Below are 13,190 nucleotides of genomic sequence, written 5' to 3'. Positions count from 1 at the left end.
CCACTCTGTTATCCTTAATGACAGACGGTTATCTTGCATTTACATTACATGCCCTGCCAACGTCCATTTCGTCTTCTTATTTTCTACTAACATGTACTTAACATTTACGAGTGTGGCGAACTGGGCAAGTTGGTGAACGTTCATGGGGAAAACAGCCCATCCAAGACGAAGACAGAGAACACAGCGCCGTGTTTGTGTTTTTCCTTCTCTATCTTCGTCTTGGATGCACTGTTTTCACCATGCCTTCAGACGCGTTTGTGCCCTGACCAACTCCGCTCTCTTCTTGTCCCTTAATGTAACACCTATCATCTCCCGCTCCATTGCCCGCTGAGTCGTCCTCAATTTAAGTTGAACCCTCTTAGTGAGCCTCCAAGTTTCCGCCCCGTGGGTGAGTACCGGTAAGATGCAGCTGTTACACACTTTCTTCTTGAAGGACAATGGTAGGCTGCCATTCGTTACCTGAAAATGTCGGCCGAACGCACTGCACCCCATTGTTATCAACCTTCCCTGAATACGAAAATTATTTACTTCATTACTGTGGTGATTAACGAGAGAAATTGAATAGAACGGGTTTGGATTTTTCCGCGTCTTTGACGGCTATTCGCGGGCTTACTGCTTCACGTACACATGTAATATTTCTCTCAGGCATTTCTGGCAGTGTAATCTAAACATCTCGCAGGTTTATAGCACAACACAACGCGTGTTGCATGGTTCCGTTAAAAACTATTGCTTTTAGCTTTGCGATCACAATGAACTCTGCCTACAACTTTCCGCCTGGCTATGCAGCCCAGCAGGTTCAGTCTCTTCGCACGAGGAGACTACTGTTGTGGCAACGTCCAGGTTTTGGGTATTTTTATGTCGGCGAGCCTGTGATAGAATATTGTCACGTTGATCCCTAGACAGTCACCTTCTTGGGCGTGCACCTGACGTTGGGAATTCCCACGTCATGCTGCACGTTCTATATGCAACTGAAGACGGCCCTAACGCACAGGCGTCTTGCGTGCGTGTGTTTCGCCATTTCTGGGAGCAGCTTTCCAAACACCCCCTCTACATGGCTCTTCAGTAATCCCCTCCGCCCAATAAGCGTTCCCACTGCCTTTCATCAGCCTCCATCTATAAGAACGTACCAATACTATTGTGAACAGAACACGCGGTACTCTTAAAAGATGTACAGCCACGATCAAAGTTTATGGACCAGGATAATGATAATTTTCTTTTATTTCCCTTCCGGTAGTAGCGCCACAAACTGCCGTGCGCCTGTGAGATGTCCTATAGCTACTGAACTAAGGAAAAATACGGCACATAGACCCCCTGGATGCCGCACGGCAGAGAAATAACCAAAAAAATGCTGCTTTCGTGGTCCATAAACTTTTGATCATCGGTGTACATGTTTTTATGATGTTGACGTATTATCTTTCGCCATCTGCTTCCGCAGCAGCATTTTTCTATCTTTTGTAAAAAGCCATGAGCTATGCGGCACGAATACAAGTTCAGTAATTAGAAATTAGGCAAAATTCTTCTCTAATCAGTTTATTAGTGTGCTAAAATCACGCAGCAGAACAAGCATTTATTACCGACTCTCTAACCACAATTACTAATAGGAAGAAACCTATGGGGTAAGGGACACAGGTTATAGAAACACTTGCCTCTTACACATTTATTCAACGAAGTTTTAAATTGTGTAATTTGTGCTAATAATGTCGGATCTTTCACCTACACAATAGATTTTATTTTGCCCTCTCTCTGGCATTCGCTAGACTGGGATCTCGCTCCAAAGGCTCGTGACAATCGGCCCGGCCATCCTCGAAGCAATGTACTGCTTCATCTTCTCAACGTGCTTCTCGTCGAAATGTCTTTTCCAGTCACCTACCTCCCCCTTGCGAGCGAAGTCCCCCGTCATCGGTTTAGCAAAGAAAGCTTCGAATGCCTTTAAGCCCTTCAGCACAGCCGGGTGAAGGGCATCGATTGTATATTGAGAGTTAGTCATCGGTGAGACATCCGCCTCATCCTTTCCTTCGTGGTCCTCTTTTCTGAACTTTGCGTTCAGGGAACCCTTCATGCGAGTAAACGAGACAGCGCTGACAATTTTTTCCAAGAGACCTTTGTCTTCGCGCAGACGTGAAACGTAGTCTTCGCCCATAAACTCGGCTACACGGAGCACCCACGCCCCCGGGTCGCGTTTCAAGTCTTCGAAGGTAACAAACAGCACGTTGGCGTCATTGCGGTGTGCGTACCACGACAATAGGTGGTCCAAGTAGTCGCCGAAGTCGACCTTCCCTGCAATGAATTTGTCGAAAAAGTCGTCGAACGTGCCGTCTTCGTAGTGATACACTGGGAAGTTCTTGGTGTGGTAGAAGAATGACACACAGCAGTCGTACGGATTTCTAGCTACGTAGATGTACTTGGCCTCAGGCGAGTATGGGTGCTTGTCAAAGGGAAGGTGCGTCTTGTAGGCTCCAGGCTTGGGACCGTACCTCCCGGCGTCGGCTCCCTGAACCTCCAAGAAGGGCAAGCGCAAAACGACGTCTAGCTCGTCATCGGGTAAGTTTCCGTTCATTAGGATGTGGTATACAATTTGCTGCATCCATGTCGTTCCACACTTTGGGTAGGTAACGATGAACAGGTCTCCGGGTTGCGGCACGTAGTCAAGGACGGACCGGATAGCTTCTTCGGGAAAATGCTTTCCCACGTGCAGCCCGTGGATATCAGTGAAGATGTCGTCAGCCATTTTCTGGATTTGAAGCGGCCTGGTACTTATTTTTTCGTAGCCGGTTTGAGCCGGTAGATTCCGGTAGCGTTCACTAGAAGGAAAGCGAAATTGAGAAGGACATATATTTACTGCGGGATTTTAAAGAACCGGGAAGGAAATAAGCAGATAATACCATCGAAGAAATATAAAACACTCAAAAAGTATGTCAGTGAACTGCATGCACAAGCTGCAGTTGAGATTTCTTTACGCGGTTAGAGAATGTTTTTACTTGCATGTTATTGGGCTGCTTACTTTATTCTTCGATGTACGAAAGGAATTCCAATCTTATGTTTGACTCGAAGAGACGACGTGCAGTGCTGAGTAGCAATATTACGCACCTTGCACTATTTGCAAGAAGTACCTCTTCTGATGGCTCTGATGCATTGAAAATTCTGTATGCTATAGGGAACTGCAGTGAAGAAAGGGGAATGGGTATATTCGCTCGTCTCCTGTAACGGGTGGTATACGGAGGAGCTAGGGCTAAGCTAACGGTGGTAGGTGATTGGAGCGCCCATTTGCCTTGTTCTGGTTCTGGTGGTAGGTCGCTGATTTATTGGCCAATTTACTGCTTCGGCCTAGGCTCGCAAGATAGCAGCTGGCTCGATAGTTCACTGCAAAGCTATCCCAACCGTTGGCCCTCGTATTGCTCGTGAAGGAGAGGTACGTTACCATTATAGTTCATGACTTTTTAGTTTCGATCAGAAATTACCAGAATTCTTTTTTGATTTATCAATTTGTTTCTTGCGGTATACTTTATTGGTTGCCCTTCTTGGCAGCCACATAATCTACTCATATGTTATAGCCTGCTGAACGGTTTTTTAATTTAGAAAATATGAATACGTCTTATGCAATTAAACCTTTCACTGTGGAGAGCTGAACTCCCAGGTTTTCTCAGAAAGATTTGGCCAAACAATTTACAGCGCACGGGTGTAAGGCCCAACGAAACAGCTTAGGAGTACCGACTCCGAATTTCATATGTCCGAATCTTTCCAATCTTTTGATGGGTGGGACTTCCTTCTTCTTTCCATGAAAAAAATCTACCTTGATATCAGCCGGGTGACTTTATAATCTTACTAGCTGCAGTACCTGGCGTTTCCCCGGTGGGCCACGATGCTAATTACACAAAAGGGTGAACTACTTAATCATGGGACGTAATGTGGTACGCGTAAAAAATACCCGCCTGTCACAGTTTTATAATATAATAAATATCATTGTCTCCTATGAGAGGCGTGCGTTTGCAGAAATTCCCAACATATAGCGACCACTTTGCTGCGCGGGAAAATTGAACAGAATCTCACTTAGAAAGGGGTGTGAATTAAAGAACCTCACTTGCCTGTTTATAGGCTTCATAGCGTGAAATCCTCAAATTTGTTTGAGGGAACTCTATGGGCAGCTTGTGTAGGCAAAAACAGAATGAGTATATCAAAGGCCTTTATAGTTTTTGAAAAAAAAAAGTCATAAACACAGTTAATTTAACAAAAATGGCGAACCTCACAATTAGATGGCTGTTCTTCTAAAAGAGATTTTGCACATTTGTACTGGCTACGTATATACAAAAATAATTGAATTTATCAACAGGTTTGCGATAAAAACAAAAATTGTGGTATAATGTTTTAGGGCTTCTCCGTCACTCAATGAAGTAATTTCTGAAACTTCACGAACATTGACCTCCTAGACTAACACGAATGTCCATCCCAAATTTGAAGTTTCTACAAGTAGCAGTTTGGCTTAGAGTTCACATGGAATGTAAAGCCTTTCCGGCCCTTCCTAGGTGCAAATATAAAAAAAATCAATTTCTCCCTTCCAGCTGCTTCGCCGGCATAAAAACCTTAATAATCGTTTCGTGCATTTGTATGAGTAACATGAATTAGCAAATTCAATTCAAATCATTTATTTTAGAATCTCTAAGACCACCCATTTTAAAAAGAAATGCGGAATCTCTCAAATCATGTTGGTTGGAGCGACGCCCTAAAATTATTTTGTAGATATGGGTAAAGGCAATACATATCACCGAAAAGCACTTGGATATGTGACCGGCCTAGCGAGATAATCAAGGATGTGCAAAGAAAAATTTCCTTCTCTTTCTTCGTTAAGGGTTCCATTTTGGAAAATGAGTTGATGAGACACTCAGTGAGCGGGTGAGTGAGTGAGTCACTCGGTTAGCCAGTCAGTAAGTTGGGCACTTCGCAAGGTAGGTATAGATGACCGAAGCTGAGTTATGTTACAAATACACCTCTACAAGATAATGTCAACACCGGGCCGAACCTGTGGTCCTACACGCTTGAACTGTTGGGAGAACGTTCCAATCATGGTGCACGTCGTCAGCATTGCTAGATATTTAAAAATCACACCCCTTGAAGAATGACAGGGGCGAAAATATTTTTTCGAGTATTCGTCATATATCGCACGCCGTTCAGATATCGAGCTGGTTTCAGCTGCTATCGGCAACCAATTCAGGTGCCAGAAAACTGCTTTGCGGGGTTATTCCTAGTCAACCCTAGAAAACCCTAATTTTGAGGTGGGATAGGTTAGTGTTTTTACGAAACTATCAGTGAGGACCTAATTATCATACCGCGATTGACCTACTTTTTTTTCCTACAGATGTTACTGAAGAAATACTACAAAGCAATTTTCGGATTCATTTCTAAAAACCTAACAAAGCTGCAAAAGGCTGAGCAAGGTACTTTGACCCCCCATGGAGACTCAGCGGCTAAGGAGTTGTGCTGCTGTGCCCAAGGACGCGGATTAATTCCCGGCAACGGTGGCAGCTTTTCAGATGGAGGCTAAATGCAATAACGGCCGTGTGCCGAAATTTTGGCGCACATTGAAGATACCAAGGCGACCAAATTAATCTCGAGACGTTCACTACGGCGCGCTTCACAGCCAACGTATAACTGCGACACGTTAAAACCTACAATCAATGAAAACAACAATCAATACACCAATGCATAAATGAGACATCAAATACATCAACGCATCAATCTGTCCATCAATTCCTCAATCATTCAGGAAGCGTTAATTTTTAAATGCCAGCCATCACGGGCTGAAAAGCGGCGTAGGTGAAATATTAACACCCAGTGAAGAAATCTAGGCCCACGCACTCGAAATTTCAGTACTCTATAACAAGGAAGTAGAAGGCGATTTATCAAGATATATTTTTTGCTATAAGCGAGATGGAGTCAAAACAACTTGCCGCATGGCTGCTTGCTTCGCTGAAAATATCGTCCAAATATAATATCTAACAGGTATTACTCGGTTTCTTGCAATGCTCTGTTTGAGAGCAAATTTGGTAAATAATGCCATTCCCATGTCCAGTGTCTAAAATATTGCTAATCTTGCGAACTCCTCCTGCGTGTTTTTTTTCCTAGGCTTTTTCACTAAATGTCCCATAGAATAATTAGGCGGCTGAAGCAGGTTTAAACAAAAATTACCGAAACTCATCTCCCCCAAAATAACCAAACTTTACATGCAAAAAGAACACTTTTAGATGGACGAAGTTTTAACCGTGAAGAAAGCCGTACCAACGAAAAATGCTGAAACTTGTATCACTTGGCTTGTCCTCGCGGCAACCCTCTTCGCCAAGTCCTCTCGTGGTGTCTCAAGAAGGCACTGCCTTGCGAAAACTAATTCGATGCGGTACCTGTATTCAAAGCGAATGCCACCAGGTGTTATCTAAACCAGGTTTTCAAAGTGGAACTGCTGACTACATTAGTCTCCTTTCTTTCGATTCAGTTGTTGATTTCAAGTACTGAACGCGCAGACCACACGCTCCAGCTGCATGTCTCCGGACCGGCAGGACAAAGCAGCGGCTAGAATGGATAGCAGTCCTCATCAAGCGGCACCGTACAACCTCGTGTTTCGTTGTTTCGAATAGATAAAGAAAAACGTCACCGTGCGGCGGCCTAATCGAGCCCGCAGATGCCCAGAATGTTGGAGTAGGCGGTTGGGGTTGTAATGTTTTTTTTTGTTTACAGTGCTGTGCTGAGGCATTTGCTCCAATCCCCAGGGTTCGAATAGAACTTTATTGTTGTTACAGAATCATACGTCACTGGAACATAGTCAATACAGAAAGGGACCCCAGAGTAATAAACTGTAGTGGGACCCCTGGTTACTGATAGCATACACAGATATGGCTCAATTGCAGCTGCTAAAAGAAATGATACGTAATTTTTATTACCTATCTTATACAAGAAAATAACGAGACTAAGCGTAAATAGTGTATGATTAAGATTGCATATTTTAGAAATAAATAAGGAACCTATTGAACAAATAAAACCTACATCATTGAAACAACTAACACAGCAACATTTAAACAAAATAAAGCATCCATTAAATTTTACAATATTGAGTGCATTCGATCCATATACGTACATAGCAGTTCTATAAATGCAATGAGTAGGTATGTAAAATATAAAAAAAGGCTACACTAGACGAAATGTGGAAGTGTACGTCAAAAGTCTATGTAATGGCTTGTCAAAAGTGATCGAAGGGAACGTGTAAACGTTAATGGACGTGCTTGTGTTTTAATTGTATAAGGTGGCTGGTTCTATATTTTGATTGAAGTAAGAGTGAATGTCGGTTTACCCTAGTTCATGCATACCTTTGCAAGTAAAAAATTATTTTGCAATGGAAAACAAGTTTGGTTAGTGTTTTCTAGTTTAGTTCTTCCAATAATATAGAGAAGGTCGGGTTCATTGAAAAGGCTAAAGGCAATTGTGGCAACGTTAAATGCTATGGTGTCAGTAATCGGAAGAAGTTTAAGATCATGAAAAAGGGTGGCAACGGGAGCTCCAAAATGACTACATGTGATTATACGCAGTACCCGGTTTTGAATTTGCTGTAATGGTGCTATGTGGCACCTTTGTTTACAGTTTTTATGTCAGAGAGAACCCCTGATATGTTTACTGTTTGCGTACGACTATGTGGGTTATTGCGGAGTAGTTCTAGTGCGGGACCATTTATGCCTAATGATGTCAGTTTACAAAAAAGTATATCGTGTTTAATACAGACAAAGGCCTTTCGGTTTTTAATTTACCTGTTAATACTATTAGAGAAGATTAGTGGGCAAACCACGGCGGAACCCGAATTGTCTTGGTGTCAAGAGATGAAGTTTCTGGAGGTAGTTCGAAAGCAGCTGTTCGATTAGCTTTTCCCACACTTTGCTTAGGAATGGGAGAATCGAAATTGTTCGATAATTACTAATAATTGCATTATTTTCTTTCTTAAATTTCAGGAGTTATTTTACTTTGCTTCAGTTGGCGAGGAAATGCGGCATTTGGGAACAAAGGTTGATGATGTAAGCAAAAGTATGTGAACTAAAATCGACAATTCTTTTGATACAAGACGCGTGAACATTATCGAGTGCTCGGCTGGCGATTTTGAGATTGGCTACCGTCGTACGTATTTCACTCAGTGTCGTAATAAAGAATGACTGTGATGCATGATGCAAACTATCGTCTTAACTCGTGGCTGCTGCGCTTGGTGAATAGGTAAAGTAAGCGCGAAAAGCATTCGCAAAATCTTTGGGCGTTATAAGTACTTATTCACCAAGCTCTATTTCGGTGGGGGCACTTTTTGCAGGGGTGCTGTTGAGGAAATTGTTTAGAATGCGCCACTGCTTGGAAGCATTGTTACACGTCTCTAATATATTACATTTATAGTAGTGCTTTTTAGTTTGTTTCAACAAAGGGTGTAGTTCGTCGCAATATTTTTATAGGAGTCGTTGAGCCACGTTTCTGACACGCAGAAAACCGAAAAAAGATAGGGGATGGAAGATAACAATGCTTGAAATTCGTCGTGGTCCTTCCTGAGGCTGCGGGCCTCATTGAAGTACAGAGTGAAGTACAGAAGTGAAGTACAGAAGTGAAGTACAGAGTGGGAGTTTTTAGTTGATAAGGACGAAGCTGTTTTTTTTAAGTTGATAAGAACGACGCTGTTTTGTATCGATGTATGCCATTATGGTTGTTGTGCAGTCACAACTGATCGCCGGTCAACTTTCTACGAAGGCACCTGTTTATTTGGCACCATACTAACGGCGGGCGTTGAAAGGCGGAAGATGTCGAGATAAGCTTCATCCCTAATTCTAAGCACTCGGTTTTCTGTTGTCTGACGAGCCTTGGTGATACAATCATCTGTCCAAAGAAATTGCCATGCATTTTCTTTCTTCAAAGCAAGAGCTTTGGCAAACAGCTGTTTGTTTCCCTGAGTGAGGTGATCGTTAACATATACGGCCTGGGCGTCAGTTCCTTGAAAGCCGATGTCGTTTGTTTGCTGGCGGGCCCTTCGCGCTCTAGCGATGAATTCCGCTTTCTTTGCACCGGAAGTGAAGCGAGTTATAATGTGTTTTCAGGCGTATTTGGACGATACTCGATGGACAACATCAAGGTCGTTTATTGTCACAGGGCGCTCAATTTTTTCCCGATTGTTTCCATCAGGCTGAAGCAACGTTCGCCTTTGTTTCACGGAACTCCTTTGATTCGCACGTGGTTTTTTCTTTAATATTGCTCAAGTTCCGCAACCCTTTTTTCTAGAGGTTCGTTGCGTGCTGCCAATGCCTTGTTCTCCGCTTTGAGCCTCACTTACTCTTCCTTCAAGCTTTCAACCATTTCGTTGATGAACGATAGGCTAGTCTTGAACTCTGCAATGTCGTTGTTGGCGCCTTCTACAGCGAGACCAGGGTTTGTTTCTAGCTTAGTTTTGATGCTTTTCAAAACAATATTGGCAACCTCATCTAATTTCCCGCTTAACGCACGTTCAATGGAGTCAAGACGCTTGGCAATCTCGACGTTCGTAGGCATGGTACAACAAAACACAAGCAACACAACAGTGCAGCAGCAGTCGTGGTAAAAAAGGCTTAAAAGTACAAATCGATCATCAAATGAATGCCTACCTCTAGCAGAAAAAGAAACTGCTTAGTACGTGCTCTATTGCCGCGACTGCTGCTGCAAAGTGTCGATGAGTGGTTTCCGTCGACTCTTTATAATGTGGCCGATCGTCTGGTAGATCCCGTGTTGCTCGCCAGGTCGCTCCGGCGTCGTTGCTTCCAGGTTATTCCTGCGCAGGCGCAGGATCTTCTGTTGCAGTACCCGTGGAAGTAACACAGCAGCTCTCCGGACCAAATCAGGCGCGGCTATGAGTATCCGATGAACTGTGACAAAAAAGAAACTGCTTAGCACGTGCTCCAAAGCCGCGACTGCTGCTGCAAAGTGCTGCTGTCTATTCCCTTCTGGAGAGCCAGAAGGGGACTAGACAAGATAACATGACCCCCTGTACCTTCTACTTTTTAAGGAACAGGCACGCAGCAAATACAAGTAAAGGAAGCCGCCATATACGCCCTGTATTTTTTCCCAACCTTTGTCGGCACTGACTATTGCATTCGGATTTAATGCCGCCAGATGACTCCATTAGAGATTGAGAGCGCATGCACGCTAGCATTTCTGTTTTTTTTTTCTGACCAGTTTCTGAGTTGTGAGTCTGGCAAATACTAGCACAAATGTACAATTAATTTTCTCGGCGAAGAATTCCCTGCGCTGTGCAAGGCAATGTCACCCTCATATGTGAAGTGACTCAAATACCTTCATTTACTTGATTGCCTGCAACAAATGCAGCTTACAATGAACTCCTCTCGACGGGTTGTAACCGATTATGGAGAGGTGCGGTTTCCTTGCCAGACGATCATTCATGGAAGAAAATCTAACCATCTACGCTTTCCCGTGCAGTCTCGGTATGTGTCCTCCAAGGCCACTATGGGGGTCCCCGCCACTCACTGGCTACTCAGTTCTCCCATTAACGCGGCTATGTACCTAATTGAGCGCTTTCTGGTGATTTAAAATTTTATTGTAAAGGGGTTTATGCACCATAAAAATGTCTGCATCACTTGGCGGGCAACACTAATGTTATATTCGTTGATTCTCCCTCTTGAAATTTGACATGTTTCTGGTGTTTTTTCTTCGGTTGTTCGGTTGTTATTTTATTAGCGCGTTTGTGAAAAGGCATTTAAGGCAGCCATGTGTTGTACATGCTTTTTGTCAGAGTGTTTAGGAATACCTGGCCTAGGGTACCTTGCACTTACATTTATGTTATGCGAATTGCGACGGGTTGTGGTTCCTTCTGGGTAATCGCTCCAAGAGGCGGGAAATGCGAACTAAGACCACTGTCCTTCGGGTGCGCATTTACGCAGTACCCCCCTTGAGAGTAGCTGTGCATAATATTCAAGTTCGGCTGTTTTTATATTGACAGCCTTAAAGGACTGACTCTTCAAAAATACCCTGGTTGTGTTCGTTGGCAGTGATACCCAATATCATGAGCTAACTCAAACTCAACCTGCCCGCTCAGTGAGATAAGTCAGGGACGAGGAGAGCTACTGTCTGAATCCGACGGCTGGTTCATGAATTATCTGTTGGTTTTTGGCATTACCTCATGCATCTTCAATTCTCGCATGTCCGTTCAAGGGAGTTGCTAGTGACGAGAGCTCCTGATGGAAGACACTCACAGGCGATTGACCAATTGCGGTTGGCTGCAGCGTCATCATACCAACAATACTCACTATTGCAAAGTTGCCATGCCACCGCTGGCAACCCGCTGTTTCATTCAGGAAGGCGTCCCCGAGCCGAGCTCCGTCGCCTTCGTCATGCGTGTGGTAGCGTGGTTTGAAGCGACCAGCAGATTTTGCTGCCTTGGAGATGACTCGAAGCAGAAGTCGAACTTAACTGGTTTACTGCAAGGCGAGAGATGAGCCGAAGCAATACAGGAACAATACCCTTCCGGGCGAGGTTACAGTACAGGACTCGAGCAGAGTGACAGCATTGATTCGCTGCTCCAAAACGAACACGCTTCGGCGCTTGGGGCTCGTATTTATACCCAAAGCGCCAACGGTCGAAAAAGTTTTTTCTTGCTTTCAGCAGACAGCGTGACATGGTACGGACACACAACGCTTCCGAGAGTTCGTGAGGGGTCGGTAGTAGCGGCGCATACTGAGTGTTGCGGCTTGTTGGGGTCTGTTGCCTGTCGATGCAAACCTGAGTCTCTGACACAGAGGCACACACGTGAAAAGCACATGTTGTTGTGGTTTTGCCACAATGCACAAGAGCACTGCACTAAGCCTGCATCCCCGCGGAGCGATTGTAAAGGGGTTTATATAATCACGCAGCTATAATGAAGCATAGAGCTCTGTGGGGGTATAACAAATATGAAGTAGTAAGAGGAATGTGGAAAGGAGTAATGGTTCCGGCTCTCACGTTTGCGAATGCTGTACTCTGCTTAAAATCAGACGTTCTATCAGGCCTTGAAGTAAACCAGAGAACGGTAGGACGTTTGGCCTTAGGTGCGCATGGAAAAACAACTAACGAAGCAGTTCAGGGAGATATGGGCTGGGCGTCGTTTGAAGTTAGAGAAGCTCAGAGTAAAATATGCTTTGAGATGAGGTTGAGGGCAATGGATCCACGAAGGTGGGCAACTAAGGTTTTTAGGTACCTATACTTGAAAAGCGTGGACACGCAGTGCTTAAGAAAGACTAGAAGGCTAACGATGAAATACGGAAAGAACAGTGGGGAATCCAAAACAGCCAAGGTAACCAAAAAAGAGGCAAGGCAGATTGAAACGAATAAATGGAGGGAAAAAATGGAAGCTAAAACGTCGTTAGAGATGTACAGGGCTGAGAAGATGAACATCAGAAAGGAAAATTTCTACAATAATTCCCAGGGCAGTGCTTTGCTTTTTGAGGCTAGAGCAGGTTGCCTGCGAACTAAGAGTTTTGTGGGGAAGTATTCACAAAATGATGGGGTATGCGTGGTCTGCGGAAAAGAAACAGAAACTATGCGGCACATCGTGTTAGAATGTGAGGGTATCCATCCAAATCTACATGAAGGGAATATTGGGCTTTCAGAAGCCCTAGGATTTAAGGGTATCACAGAGGAAGTTACCTTCAAGGCTGTCGAGGGGACGAAAAGAAGTTTAGAATGATGGTGGACGAAAAGCAGAGGGGAATATTGCCTAGGACAGTTACCACCTGTAACAGGAAAAAAAAAGTATTTTGTGCCTAACAAGCTTTTTGTGCCTGCCCTAAGCAGCGCTAGTATTAAACCAAAAGTGTAAAACATATGTATATTAGTCCTTTTTGGTAAGATCACATGTCACCACCCCGATACAAAGGGGAAACCAATAGAAATCATCATCATCAGATTATTCGTAACAGCTCCTCCGGTGGTCAGAGATTCCGATTGATAAGGGTCTCCAACCGGTGTCCGGAGGGATGCTCTCGAAGAGAAGTGCTCGGAAGACACTCCACTCCAGGCCTGCGCTGTACGACGCCGTGCTGGAGCTTCCCCGGGCCGCTCACTGGACGAATAGGTACTTCCCAAGAACGCCCTTGGCTTGGTCAGGCAAGCAAGTGAACAACACTACAAGACATTACTGCATCACCGGGAAGTGCGAGGACAATTCC

General features: G+C 44.2%; 1 protein-coding gene across 1 annotated transcript; it reads right to left on the bottom strand.

The window, feature by feature from the left end:
• Positions 1-1,522: 1,522 nt before the first annotated feature.
• Positions 1,523-6,419, bottom strand: LOC144150097 (sulfotransferase 1C2-like). The gene is made up of 2 exons (XM_077681909.1): positions 6,271-6,419; positions 1,523-2,801 (listed from the first exon to the last, which is right to left on the bottom strand). The coding sequence occupies exon 2, from the start codon at positions 2,726-2,728 to the stop codon at positions 1,754-1,756; it is 975 nt and encodes a 324-aa protein (XP_077538035.1). The 5' UTR covers positions 2,729-2,801; positions 6,271-6,419; the 3' UTR covers positions 1,523-1,753.
• Positions 6,420-13,190: the final 6,771 nt, after the last annotated feature.

Source organism: Haemaphysalis longicornis, unplaced genomic scaffold (assembly GCF_048455015.1).
Source record: "Haemaphysalis longicornis isolate Haplotype H1 unplaced genomic scaffold, Haemaphysalis longicornis Haplotype H1 scaffold_8, whole genome shotgun sequence".
NCBI classification, from domain to species: domain Eukaryota; kingdom Metazoa; phylum Arthropoda; class Arachnida; order Ixodida; family Ixodidae; genus Haemaphysalis; species Haemaphysalis longicornis.
The sequence above is the reverse complement of the archived record's forward strand: the minus strand, read 5'-3'. Positions and strand labels throughout refer to the sequence as shown.

What these genes read in the sequence shown, in the direction of transcription:
- LOC144150097 (XM_077681909.1), bottom strand. Translation starts at nt 2,728, where the DNA reads ATGGCTGACGACATCTTCACTGATATCCACGGGCTGCACGTGGGAAAG.